At 46.3% G+C, this 18206-nt stretch overlaps 1 protein-coding gene across 1 annotated transcript in view; it reads left to right on the top strand.

Moving 5' to 3' along the window:
* The first annotated feature begins 1926 nt into the window (after positions 1-1926).
* KCNQ3 (potassium voltage-gated channel subfamily Q member 3) overlaps positions 1927-18206 on the top strand; it is a 310685-nt gene continuing 294405 nt past the window's right edge. The window contains exon 1 of the mRNA XM_053558265.1: positions 1927-2475. Coding sequence (XP_053414240.1) covers positions 2087-2475 — 389 coding nt within the window. The 5' untranslated portion in view covers positions 1927-2086. The remainder of the gene's footprint in view (positions 2476-18206) is intronic.

Raw genomic sequence — 18206 nt, 5'->3', positions numbered from 1 at the left:
AATCTCTCTCATCAGGTGATTGTCAGGACTCCTGACAATCTTAATACATTCTCATCCTGGATAAGTTTCTAGAAAGCTATTCTGTTGCATTGAATAGTTCCTTTTTGTGCCAAAACCACACTGTTTGAATGATTTTAGCCTTATACTTTAACTTTCTGGAAAGGCCCCTCTTCTTGGTTCAGGGACTTAAGTTCTCCCCTCTGACAGTCCTTCTACACAGGTGGGCCTTCTCTGACCCCTTTCTTGGTCTTCACTCCATACCCTTCTATGTCTCACCCCTCCCCTATTCCATCTCCTCTCCCCTCCTCCCTCCCCTCTGTTTTCTTCTCTTTCCTTCGCTTTGCTTTTCTTCTTTTCTCTCATTGGCCAATTCTTCCTGGCAAATCCAGAGCTGATATTCTTACAGGCCCCTGATTTCTCTTTGCTTATATACTCAGGATAGGTCATAGCCGCCCTCCCCCACCTCCCCCAGCCAGGAGACATGAGGGGAGAGGGTGGGAGGAGGTACCAGGACCTATGAAATGGGGGCCTTCTCTCAGGGTGGTAGAGATCGGCAAGTGCAAGATGCCCCCAGCCTTTGCCAGTGACTTACAAGATCTAGCCCCTGCCTAACTGGCCGCGGCCCCCTCTTCCTCCACTCTCGCCTCTGCCCTTATTGTTCCGCTGCTCCCTGAGGTCTCATCTCAAACTGTCACCTTCCAGGCCTTCCAGGACCAGCCAATTTAAAGACGTTTCCCTCATCAGTCTAACACAGCACCGTATTTTACTCCTTCTTACTATTTGCCAAATTGGAAATTACACTGTTCCAGTTTGCCTTTTCCCTGTTTCCTACTTCTCACCAACACGCAAGCTTTGTGGGTGCAGAGACCTCATCTCCCCTGGATGGAGAGCATTGCTCTTTGCCAAGGAAGATCCCTCCTGGGAGTTTTAGTGATAAACTAGATCCAAAATTTGGGCGAGAGAAGGAATAACTTGTCTAGAGTCCAAGTAAGGAGATAAGCAAGAACCAAAGATTCTGAATCTATTTCTTCGGCTCTCTGTCCCTCCAAGCTGTCGGAGGTGCTCTCAAGGACCAGGAGAGGCGAGGGCTGCAGTGTCCCCGGTGAACCGTGAACCAAAGGGAGCAGGGAGCCACAAGCGCTGCTACCACAGAGCCGGTGGGTTTGCTCTGCACTTGGCCTTGGCCAACCGATAACTTGGAAGCAGGGGAAAGGGGGGGGGGGAATGTAAAGCTGCAATCACAGGGAGAATGCGCTAGGAAGACACCCCCAGTCCGCGCTCCTCTTCCCCTCTTTTCCCCACCATGCCCCGCCCGAGGGAAACCCCAACGCCTACGAGAGCTCGGGGAGCCCCGCGCAGCAGCAAAGCGCTCCCGGCTTGGCTGCGGCGCCCCTGCCATCCCGGTTCCCTCCTGCGCGCTGGGGTTGGGGGCGGTGGGAAGGGGCGGGGCGCCGCCGGGCCTCCCGCCGCGACGGGGCGGGACAATGGGGCCCCACCCCGGCGAGGGAGGGAGGGCGGGAGGCGGCGTGCGCTCCGGCCGCGGCGCGCTTGCTGCTGCGGGGCTGAGGCTGGAGCGCGCGGGGAGGAGCGCGGGTGGGAGAGCGGAGGAGGGAGGAGGCGGCGGCGGCGGCGGCGGCGGCGCGTGTGGCAGGCGGGAGGGCGGCTGGCACTGGGCTTGTAAATAAACTGCGATGCTGTCTCGGGCTCGCCGGCCCGGGTGCCGCCGCCGCCGCCGCCGCCCCGGAGCGCTGGTGCCAGGCTCCCGCCGCCGCGCGCCCTAGCGCCTCCTCGCCAGCCTCGCGCGCCCTCGCCGGCTTCCCGAAGCCCCCGGCCCGCTCCCCTAGTGGTCCCACGGCTGACCCGCGCGTGATGTGACCTCCTGACCCCCCACCTGGCCTCCCTTGCCCCCCGGGGGCCCTCCTTTGCCTGCTTTTGGGTAGGGGGTGGGTGGGGAGGGGCGCGCGGATCATGGCATTGGAGTTCCCGGGCTTGCAGCCGCCGCCGCCGCCTGGTCCACGCACCCCGAGCGCCCCTTCTTCCCCAAAAAGCAGCGGAGAAGGCGAAGCGGCCGGCGGGGGCGAGGCAGATGGGGCTCAAGGCGCGCAAGGCGGCGGGGGCGGCTGGCGGCGGCGGCGACGGGGGCGACGGAGGCGGCGGGGCCGCTAACCCGGCCGGTGGGGACGCGGCGGCGGTGGCCGGAGACGAGGAACGGAAAGTGGGGCTGGCGCCTGGAGACGTGGAGCAAGTCACCTTGGCGCTTGGGGCCGGAGCTGACAAAGACGGGACCCTGCTGCTGGAGGGCGGCGGCCGCGACGAGGGGCCGCGGAGGACCCCGCAGGGCATCGGGCTGCTGGCCAAGACCCCGCTGAGCCGCCCTGTCAAGAGAAACAACGCCAAGTACCGGCGCATCCAAACTTTGATCTACGACGCCCTGGAGAGACCGCGGGGCTGGGCGCTGCTCTACCACGCGCTGGTGTGAGTACCCGGCCGCTCGGGGTGCCCCTCGGCGGCTGCGCGCGTTGTGGGGTTCGGGGACCGGGCTGGAGGCGGGGAAGTCCCCGGGGCTTTATATGACGCTCTCCAGCTGAACTGGAGCCCAGCCTGCTCTGGGTGCGGGTTTCTGTGCTGTGTGTGTCTAGTGGCGGGAGCCGCTCTCCGGGGGTCGGACACCGAAGCCTGAAAGATCAAACGTGCTTTCCAAGCTAATTCGGAGATTGGATTGATGTGTGGCGCGTGCGGGTGCGCATTTGTGGCACCTCGAGGTGTTAATATCCAAGCTTGAAAGAACGACGTGGTTTTTCCAATGAGTGTGGAGATTTAACAAGATAAAACGGGTCCACCCATGACCGTTGTGTTTCTGTTTGGGGCGGATCCTTTCTCCTGGGATCGTCGCTCCCGAGTTCAGATAATATATCGTGGAGTTGGGGTTGGGAGTGGCGCGCACCGCCCATAGGGTGTGTGTGCGCGTCTGCGTGTGTGTCTAAGCTTGGAAGGAGGGGCTGGGATTTAACAGAACCAGGAGGTTGGGGTGGGGGGTATTTTTTGGATCGAAACATCTCCATGATTTGATTTCTCTTGTATCTTCAGCCTCAACTGCAGCCCTTTCTCGTGCTTAGGCTGGGCCAGCCCCAGGGATGCGAGGGGCCTGGCCTGGACACTCTTTCCCTACAAAGAGTCTCCTTGCCAGTCAGGATGCAAATGTATTGCCAGGAGAGGATGGAAAATCTACCCGTATTTGAAAGAAGGGGAGAGGGTGGTAGTGCTGGCTCCTCACTCAGGACTGGAAATCTAGGCTGTCAACACATACACCTCGGGGGCTGGCAGCGTTGGATTGTTACCAAGTTTCATTAGGGAACGGGTCATGACCTTGACTCCTCCTCACTTCACGCCCTCATGTGCCTTCAGCAGTGGATTTTCCTCTCTGTTCTCCAGTTGACCCATGGCTGATACCATGGGAAGGGCGCAAGGGGCCTTGAGTTACTTACACTGCCAGTCTTCCTTAGCTGGAAAAGCTTTTCCAGATTCAGCCACCAGGTGGGGGAGTCCACACGGGGCCTCACTCTCAGCAACAGGTTTCTTGCCAGAGGTTACCCAAAGCCCAGGGAACCAGGGGCAGAGGCGGGGTGAGGGTGGAGGTGGGGCGTCTTCCCAGGAGCGTGGATTTTGGTGTCTCTCTGTATGTGTATTTGCAGGTGTTGGTGGGGATCTGGCTGGAAAGTGGACTTAGCAGTTGTTTCACTTTCATTTGCTCTTTTTAGGCGTTAAAAAAGGATTAAAAATGAATTCACGTTTCTGTTTCTTTTAGTGTTTAGTTGAATACCAGAATATGTGATGGTAACAGCAAAAAGGCACAGTGAGTTAGTTGAGTGCACACAGATGTAACACAGACTCGCGTGTCCTCGTGCACAGAATGTTGTTCAGTAAGTGTTGACGAATGTCCCAATCTGGGGTCCCACCTGGGCTCCCTCTTTTTCCTTCTTTCCCTTTTCCTAGCCAGCACCCCTGGCCCAGTCTTGGGAAGGGATAGCTGAGGCCTCTGATTGACCAAGCCTCACTTTGATCCTTCTCTAGCACGATTCTATCACCTGGAAGCAGGTTTGCTAATATCCGAACCAATAGCCTCAGTCTCCCAGGGCCCAGGAAAATTTAAGACTTTATGAGAAGGAAGATCAGATATCTAGCTAGCTACTTTCATACATGCAGATGCATATAGTTTGTTTAATTTTTACATGATTCTATGAAGTGGGGATTATATCATCTCCATTTTATAGATGGAGATAGCAAAACGTCAAGAGAGGAAGCGCATTAGCATTATGCACAACCACGCAGCTCCTGCTTCTAGAGCTCACATCTGAATGCAGCGGGTCAGCTCTGTTTCTGAGCCCAGATCCCAGTTCTGACTCTGTGCTAACAATCGCAGGACATCGGTTATGATGCTCAGTGTCACGGCGTGCTCTTTTCCCCTTAGTAATGCCTCAGCCTCTTCCTAGCTCTCACATGGCAAGTGGCTAGAAATGGGAGTTTGGAATCAAGGCAGGAGCTGGTCATAACCCAGAGAACCACAGTGTTAGGGAAATGTGGGATGACCTTGGGTGCTGGTGGGATAGCATATTCTGAGTAGTTTGGAGTTATACAGGAAACCCATGTTGGGTGGGATTGACCTCCGGAGACTGAAGCACACTCAGTTAGCAGGTGCACAGTGCAGCCTTTCTCCAACTTAGGAGGAAGTCCAGTCAAGTGAATAAAATTGAACCTTTCATTGATGATTCAGGATTTTGCAAGGATTGAAGTTCATGCTTCTAAATAGCCATTATCCTCTTCTGGGCTGTGGCTAATGGTACAAGGGGGGCAGGAAATTGGGCGGACCATGGGCTTACAATCTAGGGCATGCTGTTTTTTTTTAATGGGTGAGATCCATGAGATGAGAATGTTTTTCTCTTTTCTAAAGGAGGAACACAGGAAATGCAAAATCAATCAAATTCCCACCCTGCTCCTTTTGCCTTTCACGCCCATCCTCTTACTTTCTCCTGGCCATTCACCATCACCTTGGCCAAACTCCAGTGTCACCTCCTCCAGGAAGCCTTTCTGAGACCCTCCCGGCTAAGCTGGACTTGTCCTTCTTCTGCAGCTTCTCAGCTATAGCATTTTGCACCTAGCATTGAGTTGATCTATTTTCTTTTTTTTTTTTAAGTCAATGTTTATGATTTATTTTAAAATGCTTTTTTTCTTTCCTTTTTTTTCTTTTTTTTTTTTATTGTTGGGGATTCATTGAGGGTACAATAAGCCAGGTTACACTGATTACAATTGTTAGGTAAAGTCCCTCTTGCAATCATGTCTTGCCCCCATAAAGTGTGACACACAGCAAGGCCCCACCCCCTCCCTCCGTCCCTCTTTCTTTTCTCATCTGCCTCATTGAGTGGAAAGCTACTTTGAGAGCAGGGACTGTGTCATTCTTCTTTAGCCTTCTTACTCCCTGGCAGGCTGCAGAGCCTGTGCTAGACACCAAGTAAGCATTTGCTGAATGAATACTTTAAAGAATTCTCTCAGGCTTCTGGTTAATCAGACTTTGTTGCGATAACTTTACTATTATAACAAGAACAGTAAGAAGCCAAAGTCAGCATCACAAGATTTTAATTATAAGAAGAGTTTTTGGAAGTCCAAAAATGGACAATGAGGGGAGGAAAAGGATGGGAGACCGTGCTTTAAATCCACTGAGGCTGAAAAATTCTTTGCTTTTTTTCCCCACCTTATGCGAGAGATTCTGATCTTCTGGAAAATACAGTGCTCTAGGAGTTCACATTTGGACTTAAGCCTTAAGTCTCTGTGACTTTGCACAAGCCAAGTTGGGGATGATCTGTAAGTGGGGACTTTGACATTTGATACTGCCTGTCACAGGGTGGCTTTTAGGCTCACAGCAAATAGTGTATGTGAATTCAGTTAGCCCAGCATCAGGCACGCAGTATGCACTAGTTGATCCTGAGAAGGAATCTCTGTAAAAGTCATATGTGCCTGCCACTGTGACCATCCTGGGGCTGTCCGGGGACTCCCCCTTCCTCACGTGTTAGTGCAGAGATGCTGACCTCACGTTGGCGTTCATCTGACTTGGCACCGTACAGGCATCGTGCTGCCCTGGTCATCTCACTACAGCCAGCTGGGGATGATCAATCATGCTTCTGTTGACAAACCAGGGGGAAATGATCACAAGAAATCCCCACTGATGGCATTCTGAGGTGGGCTGGCTCTAGGGACATCTGGCAGGCCAGACACAGGGACCCAGCAGCTTCTCTGGAATGTAAAGGGCCTGGCTGGTAGACTTAGCATTGGCTAGGAGGGCCACAGTCAGTGCAGTGGAGACCAGACAGGTCAGGAATGCAAAGTCTTGTCAGATCTAGAGTAAGAGAAATTGGGATTCCTAAACTAGCTTTGCCTCTTATAGCAAGTCTTGGGCAAATTACTGTATCTCTGAACTTCAGTTTTCTTCATCTGAAAAATGTTACCAGTAAATTATAGGCTCTTGTAAGGTTAAAAGCACCTTGAATAGAAGAAATACTCACTAATAGTTGTGTTATTAATATCGTTCAGGCAATAGTCTTTCTTGGTGCCTTCTCCGTGTCAGGTACTCTTGTAGATATTAGGGATATAGTGACAAACAAAACAAAACAATCTCTGCCCTGTGGAACATAGACTGTCATGCCAACATCATTCATTTTAGCAGAAGTCTCATAATTTGGTTATCTGGTCAACTTTGCAGCCAGAGCTGAAGGAACCCCTTCAGCAGCATCTCGCCCAGTCCTATGATCTGTAACTCATTACTGAAGGGATATCAGTTTTTTTGCTAGCCAATCTGGTTTCTCCCACTCTATTTATTTAGCGCACACTCCTCCTTTTCTGCTCCCACATACTTTGTCCGTTCTTATCTCCCACTCCATGTCGATCTTATTAACCAGTCTCTATCAAGCCTTACCTTTTTCCATCCCGCCAATCTCCCTCTTCACATTTTCTTCCTCAGTATTGTCAATTTCCTTCTCATTTTTGAGAAGCAAGGATTTTGAGAAGGTATTCTTCTTTATTTGGTGGTAATAGCATCGTCTTTGGGGGCAGATCTGGGTTGAATCCAGTTCTGGTCGTTCCTTCTGTGTGTCCTGGAGTAATTTGCTCAACCTTTCTGAATTTCAGTTTATTTATACTACAAAGATAATAATTCCTACCTCAACCAAAGTTATCAAGCTTGTGCATAATGAGCCAGACTAACGCCACACTTCTTATGTGATTCAGTGGAAATGTACAACGTACCTGCAGTAGCACCTGAAACGGTCTGAATTTAATCATGAAGAAGTAAGAGACAAATTCAAATTGTAGGGAAACCTGAGAGATACCTTGCAGGGCCTCTTCCAAAAGGTCCGTGTTGCTGAGCAAGCAAAAGAAGATGAGGGGTACTGTCTCGGTGAAAGGGAGCTAAAGAGACGTAGCAACCAAACGCAATGCTTGATCCTTAATTGGATTCTGAATGGAGAAAAATAAATAATAATAAAGATACTATAGGGATAATTAAGAGAATTTGAACATGAACTTGATATTAGATAATACTGCTGTATCACAATTAATTTCTTGAGTGTGAACATGGCATTGTGGTTATGTAGGTGGAAGTTCTGTTTTTTAATGTGATGCATGGCACGGTAGTTAGGGGTGAGAGAAGCATGGTATCTGTAAGGAACTTTCAGATGGTTTAGCGCATCCACAGGCAGTGTGAGAGGGAAGCAAATGGACCAGATGATCAACAATTGGTAAAGGCAGGTGAAGAGAATATACGTATACCATTGACTCTTTTGACTTTTTAAAATTTCTTAAACATTTTCTTCTCTTTAAGAGAAGATTTAACACGCACAAACACATGAATACTAATGACAGGCATTGTCTTCTGGTGATTCGGATCTGAAGCCAGCAACTGTTGGCCAAACTGAATGGGCTTTCTTGGATTCATGGATTCTAAATATAGACCAGTCTCCAAGCTTTTCTCAACCTTGGACTTTGGAAATGCCAAACATACGGAACGGTGCAGCTCACTCATTTCCAGTCTGCACATGCTGAGTCCCCACAAGGTGTCAAGTTTTGTGCCAAGCTCTTGAGGGAGATGGGCCTGAGTTCTTTCCCTATGGAGAGAGAGACCTGAAACAACTACACATAAGTAGTTTAGCAAATGCAGTAATAGAATGTGCAATGAAGAACCTCAGGAGAGCAGGAAAAAGGATGGTCTTCTCCATGGAAGGTTTAAGCAGATGGGGATGAGATGAAGAGCTCTACTGTTTGTCCAGTTGGTACCTAGTCTTTCTCTCCCTACTTGGAGAACAGAATGCTAAATTCTATTGAATGTAAGTTGTTGTTGCATCATTTGGAAGGTCCTCCTTTCAAGTTTGTGTTCAGTTTTAAAAATTCCATAAGTGTTTAATAAAAGTTTCACAGATCAAGTGTAACCCTGCATTATTTTCCCGAAGGTCAAGATCCAGCTCCCTTTTTCTTTTTTGTCTGAGTCTTAAGGTTTTAACAGAATGTAAATAAAACTTATTTAATCTTTTAACAATTGGGACAGTATCAAGAGAAGCATAGGAAAGGTCTTCAAGTATGGACTGCGTAAACACCTCTTTTAGACTCTGTGTTCTGTGGTGCTGGTTTGGGATAGCACAAGACAGCTGTGGGTTTATCAGAAACGCATTGAATGAGTTTTCAGGAGAGCTGCATGAACTATGATTTTGACACCTCTCCTCGCACAGTCTGCAAAACGGGCATTGCAATACCGTTGCATAGGATCAGTGTAGGAATCCTATGAGACTGCACGGGAGTCAGTGCTTTGAGAGCTACAGAGAGGGCAGCGTTCTGAGGTAGCTTTTTCTTATAGCTACGGAAGAATCAGGCAGGTCCCACAATTGGGACCTCATCTATGTTGGGCTGAAGCATTTGCCCAACTCAGTTGAACTCAGCCGTGGATTTGCCACATTTCTCTGTGTTGCATCACCTGATCATCACTGTGTATTTTTATTGAGAACCTGTGAACCCATTACCCGTATAACTTAGCATATCTGTCTGCAGGCATGCCAGCTTTCTACGGTGATCACTTTTTGGAAGAATGGAAAGAATAACAAGTTTGGAGACTTCTTAGGCCTCCTCTGGTTTTTCAGATGTCATGGGATGTACATAAAATCCTATCTGAATTGTAGCCTTGTTGTGGGGGACTGTTCATTTTGTCCCAGAAGGGACAGTGGAATTTGTTTGAAATGTTTTCTTTAGGGAACAAGTTAGGTTGTAACACAGGAGCAAGACTTCCTCTTGCCTGTAGTTGATGACTAAACGAGAATGATCACCTATGCCTGTGGCTTATGGAGTTTCCCACACACAGGCTCCAGATGGCTTCCCCTGAGCTGGGCTTCTCTCCATGCTGAAGACTTTAGGGTATACCCTCTCTTCCTCTCCCCTTTAAAAGTCTTATAAAATCATTAGGACTGCAGGAGTTTAACAGTTGAGTGGAACCTTAGAAAACCAGCCTATTAGTAGTAACTAATGTTTTTACATCATTTCATTCTTTTTTTTTTTTGAGACAGGGTCCCACCCTATGCCCCTGAGCAGAGTGCAGTGGGCGTGGTAGCCCACCACAACCTCAGACTCAGGTTGCGGGCACCCCACTGCCTCAGCCTCCCGAAGCTGCTGGGATTACAGGTGCTCACCGCGGCGCCCAGCTGGGTTTTTCCATTTATTTCATGAGTTGGGGTCTCACTGTCGCTCAGGTGAGTCTCAAACTCCTGAGCTCAAGTGATTCTCCCTCCTCAGCCTCCCACAGTGCTGGGATTACAGGCGTGAGCCACCGCGCCCGGCCATCTTTATCATGTCACCTCTTGGGCACCGTCACCATCGGGGATCTTCATCTCACCCCTATCTGCTTTATATGCATTAGCAACTGTTACGGTTCTAACAAATGCCTGCTTACCTATAAATCACCAAAGCAGGTTTTGATAAGCCAGCACCGGAGGAGCAGGCAGGCCATGCATTGAGCTCCCTTGCCATTGACCCCTTGCCACAGTAGTTTCAGTTTACTTCTACCTTGATGAGGTCTTCTTAGGTGGAAAGGGTGAAATCTTATCCAATAGAAATTGAAGTTACTGGACTGGAAGAATATGCTCTTCCAGCCCAGACCACCTGTCCTAATGGAAATCACTCAGTGCCATCAGACTGTTTATCTGCCTTCCTCTGCCCTCTCCGGAAATCCCGGCTTCCACTCGTTCCCCCTCCAGTACATCAGTTATGGATGCTTCTCCCCCTGGGGATGCTAGTCCGAACAATGAAGCCAGCGGTCCTTGATAATCAGCAGGGCTAATCAAACTAATCAGCAGACAGTCACGACGCTTAAGGCATTTGCGGACCCAACACGGAGAAAGCTCTTTGCAGCTTAGAAAGATTAGAGGCTGTTAGGACTGGAGGCACTTCCAAGAAGAGGAGGCCGAGGCTCAGGGCTGTTAGGAACTTGCCTGAGGTCACCCTGGCCAGATGACAAGGAAAGGACTTTGGAGAGGTCTTCTTCCCAGGCTGGTGTCCATTCAGATACACGGGCCTCCCCTTGTGTCCTCCAGCAGCTACAGTCCATCCTACCTGTGGCCCATTTCCTCTGAGCTGGAAGCTGTCTTAGCATCTGAGTAAAATCCTGTCCAACCTGTAGATTTGCTTGATGAGATCTTTCCTGTTATCTCAGGGAGGCCAGGGATATTTGTTCAAAATGTTTTCTTTCAAAGGTAAGATGAGTTTTTGCCCAGGGCCACATTTTCTTCTTGATTCTTGGTGGGTTGTTTATTTATGAATGAACAGAAGAAAGAGTGAATGCAGCTGCAGGTGGACTGATCAGGGGTCCCTACACCAGCTCCTTTTGGCCTCTGGCTGAGGGGGGCTTCTTTTCCTGCCAAAATCCCACAACTGAGATCCCCTCTTCTGTACCCTTCCCTCCCTCAATCCAGTCCTCTACCGAGAGTCCTACAAAATAGTGTGTGATCTCCACTGAACTCAGCAGTGACTTAGGACATTCAAAATCATCACATTAATGGCAACTAATATTTTTATCAGCAGGTTTGTTTATATAATCACCTGTGGGGCAGCACCATCCTTGGTCCATTTACAGAGATCTAGTTTATTTTTATTTTTAACAGTCACTGCCTTTTTTTAGTGTTATTTCTGTGTGCCGGCACTCTGTATGGGGAATACTGGCCTACTCATCAGGAAACTCAACTTTACACCTTGCATCTTCTGCTGATTTACTCTGTGGTCTCCAGTAAGTCATCTTACTTCTAATACGCTCCATTTTCTTATCTGAGAAATGGAGTGAACATTCCCTGCCTTCCAGGTTATTGAAAGGGTTGGACGAAGTCTGAGTGCTGTCAACGTAGCTTAACTTGTGTTCCCCAGAAGCTGGACCCTGAGGCCAGGAGCTTGGTGCAAGTGTGTTGTTCAGCACAGAGTTGCTCAGCTTTGTTGTCATCATCTTCTCTTTAAGGATTCTTTTCAGACGTTTTTCCCTCTAATTGCTCTTACTTAAGAAATAGCACCACAGGTAATGCTGGGTATGCCTTTAGTGAACTGTGTGTGTATCTGGGCTTGATCAACAAAGAGTAAGATTTTTTTTCACCCTGCCCTATCCCCAAGAATCCATTTTGCCCACTTGGAGGCCATAGCATTCATAACCAAGAATACATAATTTAGGAGGTGATGCCAAGAAAAAAATTGGAGAATTAAGTAAAATTAGGGAAAGGGGAGGATGTAAGAAAGAGTGAGAAGACTGTAGGGTTGCACTGATAAGCACATTACCACAAGGGTACTCGAGGCTCAGTCTTTACAAGATCCCTGAGATACGGTGTGGAACAGTGCAGAATGGTCTTGAACTCCAGCCATCGCTGGTTAAGGGCTGCTCCCAGGGGCAGAGAAATCCCGCAGACAAAGACATGCGGGGTTTAGCCTACCTTTGGCAGGGGCTGGAGTCCTGAGGACAAATGAGAGGGCTGCTGGTGGCAACCGCTACACATTCCCTGGTTCTTAATTGAAGAAAATATTATGACTTAAGGCTCAAGCATGTGCCTCTGTTTTTTTTCAGTGGTTCTTAAAGACGTCTTGAGGCCTGAGCGTTGTGTTAATTCCCTAGTGTTTTTTCCTCTCATTAATTTTCCATTTAGGATAGTCATTCAGGAAAAATAATCTGAATGAAAAGTATTTGTAAAAATGTGGTTTCAGGGGCTGGTATCTAACGATAGCTGACCTTGCTAAGCTCTTACTATGTGCCAGGACCGTAGAGTCCCCAAAGGCACCAGGAAAGTTGGTCACTGGCTGTGTCAGCCTTTGGGGCAGAAATTGCCTGTCTCCTCGTTGATAGTACAGTATGTTCACATATTAGTAATTCTTGTCACATGGAACGGGAGTGTTATTTTCAAAAAGCATGGACAACTTCAGTCTCGCTGACTTTATAATTCTAAGTGGCTTTCGTGATACTTTCAAAGAATGAGGAATCTTACTGATTTATAGTGTGAGAAGCATTAGCACTTTCAAAATAAGATTCAAATAGATATTCTGATTGCTCTTATAAACACATCTTTTTTTGAGAAAATGGAGGGATCTTGGTTGTGATCTTTTTTTTTTTTATTAAATCATAGCTGTGTACATTAATGCAATCATGGGGCACCATACACTGGTTTTCTATACAATTTGAAATATTTTCATCAAAATGGTTAACATAGCCTTCCTGGCATTTTCTTAGTTATTGTGTTAAGACATTTATATTCTATATTTAGTAAGTTTCACATGTACCCTTGTAAGATGCACCGTAGGTGTAATCCCACCAATCACCCTCCCTCCACCCATCCTTCCTTCCTCCCCTCCTTTTCCCCTTTGAGTGTTTTTTTTTTCTTTTTCTTTCAGTTTTTGGCTGGGGTTGGGTTTGAACCCACCACCTCCAGCATATGGAGCCGTCACCCTACTCCTTTGAGCCACAGGCGCCACCCGTGTTTTTTTTTAATGGGTGTTGACTACTGGACCTGCCTGGAGAAATAGTTCCCACAGCAGTGGTTCACTCACCTTCTCATTCAGACCCCCCAGGTATACGGTGGCATCCTGATTCTGCTGGGAGATGGGCCCAGCAGCCATGGTGAGAGAGCTCTCCTGTCTCCAAGCAGCGGCTCTGCCCTCTGACCGCAGTCACCACATGGTTGTGATCTTTGTTGCTGGGACTTCAGTCCTTTGCCTAAGTGCTGGTTTTCTGGGGAGGGGATTAATGCTCCCAATTCTGGAATGCTGAAGGAAACGCTGAGATTTCTTCTCCCATGCCTCTTTTGTGCCGTGATTTCAACACCTTATGTGGTTGGGAAGAAATTTCATGAAAACATCGTAATCCTTTGGGCTGGATGTGCGTCCCCTCAGATATCTGCTCATCAAACTCAAGATATGCTGAGTGATCACTCAGCAGACACTGATTTCAGGCCTACTAGGTGGCAGCTGTCAGCCAGGATTAGAGAATACAGGGGCCAGTCAGTCTGTTTCTGCTCTTGAGGGGCTCCCAGTTGAGTAGGTGAATACACACATAATTGCATAGTGGTGTGGTGCTGACTCTAACACATGCTTAGCCTGGGTCTCCTTGGAGTTCAGGTAAAGTTGTCAATGCTGTTTAAATGGGTCAGGAAAGGTTTCCACCTCCAAGAAGTAGAGTACATCATGTGCACAGGGGGAGACCACTTCTCCCTTCATATTCTGATGTGCAGCCATGACCCTGACAAAGGATGTGTTTAGAATCCTCCTTCTTTAGATTCTTCACACATTGAAGGAAAGGTGTGGAAAGGGATGCAAGGGAAAGTGGGTTTATAAACCTAGAGCTGGGTGAACCTTGAGTTGAGCTGTGGAAGGAGGCTAAAAACGCGATTTTTAGCTGGACATACCATACACGTAAGCATGCATTCTCTGCAGCCTGGAGCCTAATGCTGCACGTGGCCTGCTGGATGCAAAGTCGCATTGCACACCTGCGCACAGTGCCAGCCCCCAAGGGGTGTCAGTCTCAGTGACAGAAGCAGACCCAGATACAGATGAGTACTGGCTTTGAGTGCTGGCAGTATTATTTTGTAGCCAAGTAGCCTTGAGTAAACCACTGAATCTGCCTAAACCTGTTTCCTCCTCTGTAGCGTGGAGCATGCCTACCCACCTGGAAAGGTTAAATGAAATGGCTCTGGTACCATCGGAAGTCTGGTCTGGGTTTATAGTAGATACAGGATAAAGTCTGTTCCGTCCCACTCTTTCCCTGTTCTGCTAAGATAAGAATGGTGACAGGGAATAAAGGCAATGGACAGTCAGTAGAGGCCCGTAATGTCTACCCTAAGGTTATACCCCTGAACATGATCAAGTGCGTAAGTTTTGACATAACATTATGGTAAAAGGAAGGACTTTAGAAAGAGGTATACAAAAGAAGATTCTGTTTCCTGGCCCGTTTCCTAGGAAACAGAGATGCTGAGGAAAACTCTCGCCTGGCCCCCATGACCGCTAGATGGCCCGGCACTGAGTTTATATTATAAAATCTCATTGCACTTCTGAACATACCTTGCGTTTTGCTTACTTGCAGAGAAAGGGGAGAGACATCTAGAAGGTTTTAGCTTCACTGGAGTGAGAAACCTGGCACATTACTGAATGAATTGCTATGATTTCATCTCATAGAAACGGAATTCTGGTAGGCACAGAGAGAGAGAGAATGTCCTCCAATTTTTACACATTAAGAAGCATAATAATAATAGTAGTAATCATTCCTTTTATTCTTTATTGACTTACTCTGTCCAGGGTATGAGGTGAACCATGAAAAACATGGTGACAATGCTATCTAATGTATATAATTGGCCCTTATCTTATTACTGGGGACACTGAGGCTCAGAAAAAATTATCTGCCTTTCTCAGGGTTTTACTGGGGCAGGGCTGGGAATTGGGCTCAGATGTTTTGAGTGCAATTTCTGGTCAAAAGTCCTGAGTTCATATTTTTACCATTGTCACTCACTGGCTGTTGATTTTCTTTTTACCAGTTTTTTAAAAAATTGAAGTATAACTTACATACCATAAAATTTGCCATTTAACATGTGCAGTTCAGTAGTTTTTAGTTTATTTATAAGGTCATGCGATAGCTGGTTGATTTTACAGTGTATACAGTATATACAAGACTAAAATGATACTATGGAAAAGTCATTTGGAACTTTCGTTTTTCTCATCTGCAGAAGAGTAGTTATGAATATTTAATGGATAAAAGACACTATTAAGAGAACAAAAATACAAAGCCACTGACTGGGGGAGATATTAATATTTGTAAAACAAGTATCTGATAAAGAAGGTGTACCAAACATACAAAGAACTGTTAAAATTTAACAATAAAAACTCAATTAAATGTGGCTATCCAGTTCTCCCAACGCCATTTATTGAATAGGGATTCTTTTCCTCAGTGTATGTTTCTTGTTTGGTTTATCAAGTATCAGGTGGCTGTAAGATGTTAGTTTCATCTCATGGTTTTCTGTTCGATTCAAAATGTCAATATCTCTATTTTTGTGCTGGTACCATGCTGTTTTGATCACTATGGCCTTGTTGTAGTATAGCCTAAAGTCTGGTAGGGTGATAACCTTGGCTTTATTTTTATTCCTAAGAATTGCCTTGGTTATACATTTTTTTTTCTGGTTCCATAGAAAATGAAGAATTATTTTGTCCAAAACTTGAAAGTATAATGATGGTATTTTAATGGGGATTGCATTGAATCTGTAGATTGCTTTGGGAAGTAAAGACATTTTCACAATGTTGATTCTTCCCAGCCATGAGCATGGTATTTTCTTCCATTTGTTAATATCTTCTGCTGTGGGAAAACTGGATAACTACATGTAAAGACTGAAACTGGACCTGCATGTCATACCACTTACAAAAATTCATTCAAGGATAAAAAATTTAAACCTAAGGCATGAAACATAAAAATCCTGAAAGAAAATATGGATAAAACATTTGACGATATTGGCCTAGGGAAAGATTTTATGAATAAAACTTCCATGGCAATTGCAACAACAACAAAAATAAACAAATGGGACTTAATTAAACTGAAAATCTTCTGTACAGCTAAGGAAACAACAACCACAGCAAATAGACAACCTTCAGAATGGGAAAAGATATTTGTATATTATGAATCAGACAAAAGCTTGATAACTCAGAGCTGCAGAGAACTCAAATTGATCAACAATCCCATACATCACTGGGCAAGAGACATGAGTAGAATCTTTTCTAAAGATGAAGACACGTGGTTAATAAACATATGAAAAAATGCTCATCGTCCCTAATCATGGGAGAAATGCAACTCATCCCATCACAGGCTGGGCAAGGGATTTGAAGAGAAACTTCTCTGAAGAAGACAGGCGTGCGGCCTACAGACATATGAAAAAATGCTCATCATCTTTAATCATCAGAGAAATGCAAATCAAAACTACTTTGAGATATCATTTAACTCCAGTAAGACTAGCCTATATCACAAAATCCCAAGACCAGAGATGTTGGCGCGGATGTGGAGAAAAGGGAACACTTCTACACTGCTGGTGGGAATGCAAATTAATACATTCCTTTTGGAAAGATGTATGGAGAACACTTAGAGATCTAAAAATAGATCTGCCATTCAATCCTATAATTCCTCTACTAGGCATAATCCCAGAAGACCAAAAATCACATCACAACAAAGATATTGTACCAAAATATTTATTGCAGCCCTATTCATAATTGCTAAGTCATGGAAAAAGCCCAAGTGCCCATCGATCCACGAATGGATTAATAAACTGTGGTATATGTACACCATGGAATATTATGCAGCCTTAAAGAAAGATGGAGACTTTACCTCTTTCATGTTTATATGGATGGAGCTGGAACATATTCTTCTTAGTAAAGTATCCCAAGAATGGAAGAAAAAGTATCCAATGTACTCAGCCATACTATGAAACTAATTTATGGCTTTCACATGAAAGCTATAACCCAGTTACAACCTAAGAATAGGGGAAAGGGGGAAAGGGAGGGGATGGAGGGGGGAGGTGGGCAGAGGGAGAAGGATTGGTGGGATTACACCTGTGATGCATCTTACAAGGGTATATGTGAAACTTAGTAAATGTGGAATGTAAATGTCTTAGCACAATAACAAAGAAAATGCCAGGAAGGCTATGTTAACCAGTGTGATGAAAATGTGTCAAACGGTCTATGAAACTAGTGTATGGTGCCCCATGATCACATTAATGTACACAGCTATGATTTAATAAAAAAAAAAACACCCTGAGATATCACCTAACCCCAGTGAGAATGGCCCACATCACAAAGTCTCAAAGCTGCAGATGCTAGAGTGGATGTGGAGAGAAGGGAACACTTTCACACTGCTGGTGGGACTGCAAACTAATGCAACATTTTTGGAAGGAAGCATGGAGAATTCTCAAGGAACTCAAATCAGACCTTCCATTCGATTCTGCAATCCCATTACTAGATCTAGATATCTACCCAGAAGAAAAAATATCCTTTTATCATAAGGACATTTGCACTAGACTGTTTATCACAGCTCAATTTACAATTGCCAAAATTTGGAAACAGCCTTAAATATCCACCAACCCAGGAATGGATTAACAAGCTGTGCTATATGATACCATCGAATAATATTAAGCCATTAAAAAAGATGAAGAATTTGCATCTTTTATATTAACCTGGGGAGGTGGAACACATTCTTCCTAGTAGAGCATCATAAGAATGGAGAAGTAAGAATCCAGTGTACTGACTTGGCACCCGTGGCTCAGTGGTTAGGGTCCCAGTTGCATATACTGTGGCTGGCAGGTTGGAACCCAGCCCAGGCTTGGTAAACAACAATGACAGCAACAGAAATATAGCTGGGTGTTGTGGAGGGTGCCTGTAGTCCCAGCTATGTTGGAGGCTGAGGCAAGAGAATTGCTTAAGCCCAAGAGTTTGAGGTTGCTGTGAGCTGTGACTCCATGACACTCTACTGAGGGTGACATAGTGAGACTCTGTCTCTAAAAATAAATAAATAAATAAATAAGTAAATAAATAAATAAAAGAATCCAGTGTACTCAAACTCAAAGGATGGGTTAGGGGAATGAGGGATTATGGAGCGGAAAGAAAGGAGGGGATGGGGAGTCACGGTATATGGCACA

Source organism: Nycticebus coucang, chromosome 13 (genome assembly GCF_027406575.1).
Source record: "Nycticebus coucang isolate mNycCou1 chromosome 13, mNycCou1.pri, whole genome shotgun sequence".
Classification (NCBI taxonomy): Eukaryota; Metazoa; Chordata; class Mammalia; order Primates; family Lorisidae; genus Nycticebus; species Nycticebus coucang.
Note: the sequence above shows the minus strand (reverse complement) of the source record. Positions and strands in the feature narration are given on the sequence as shown.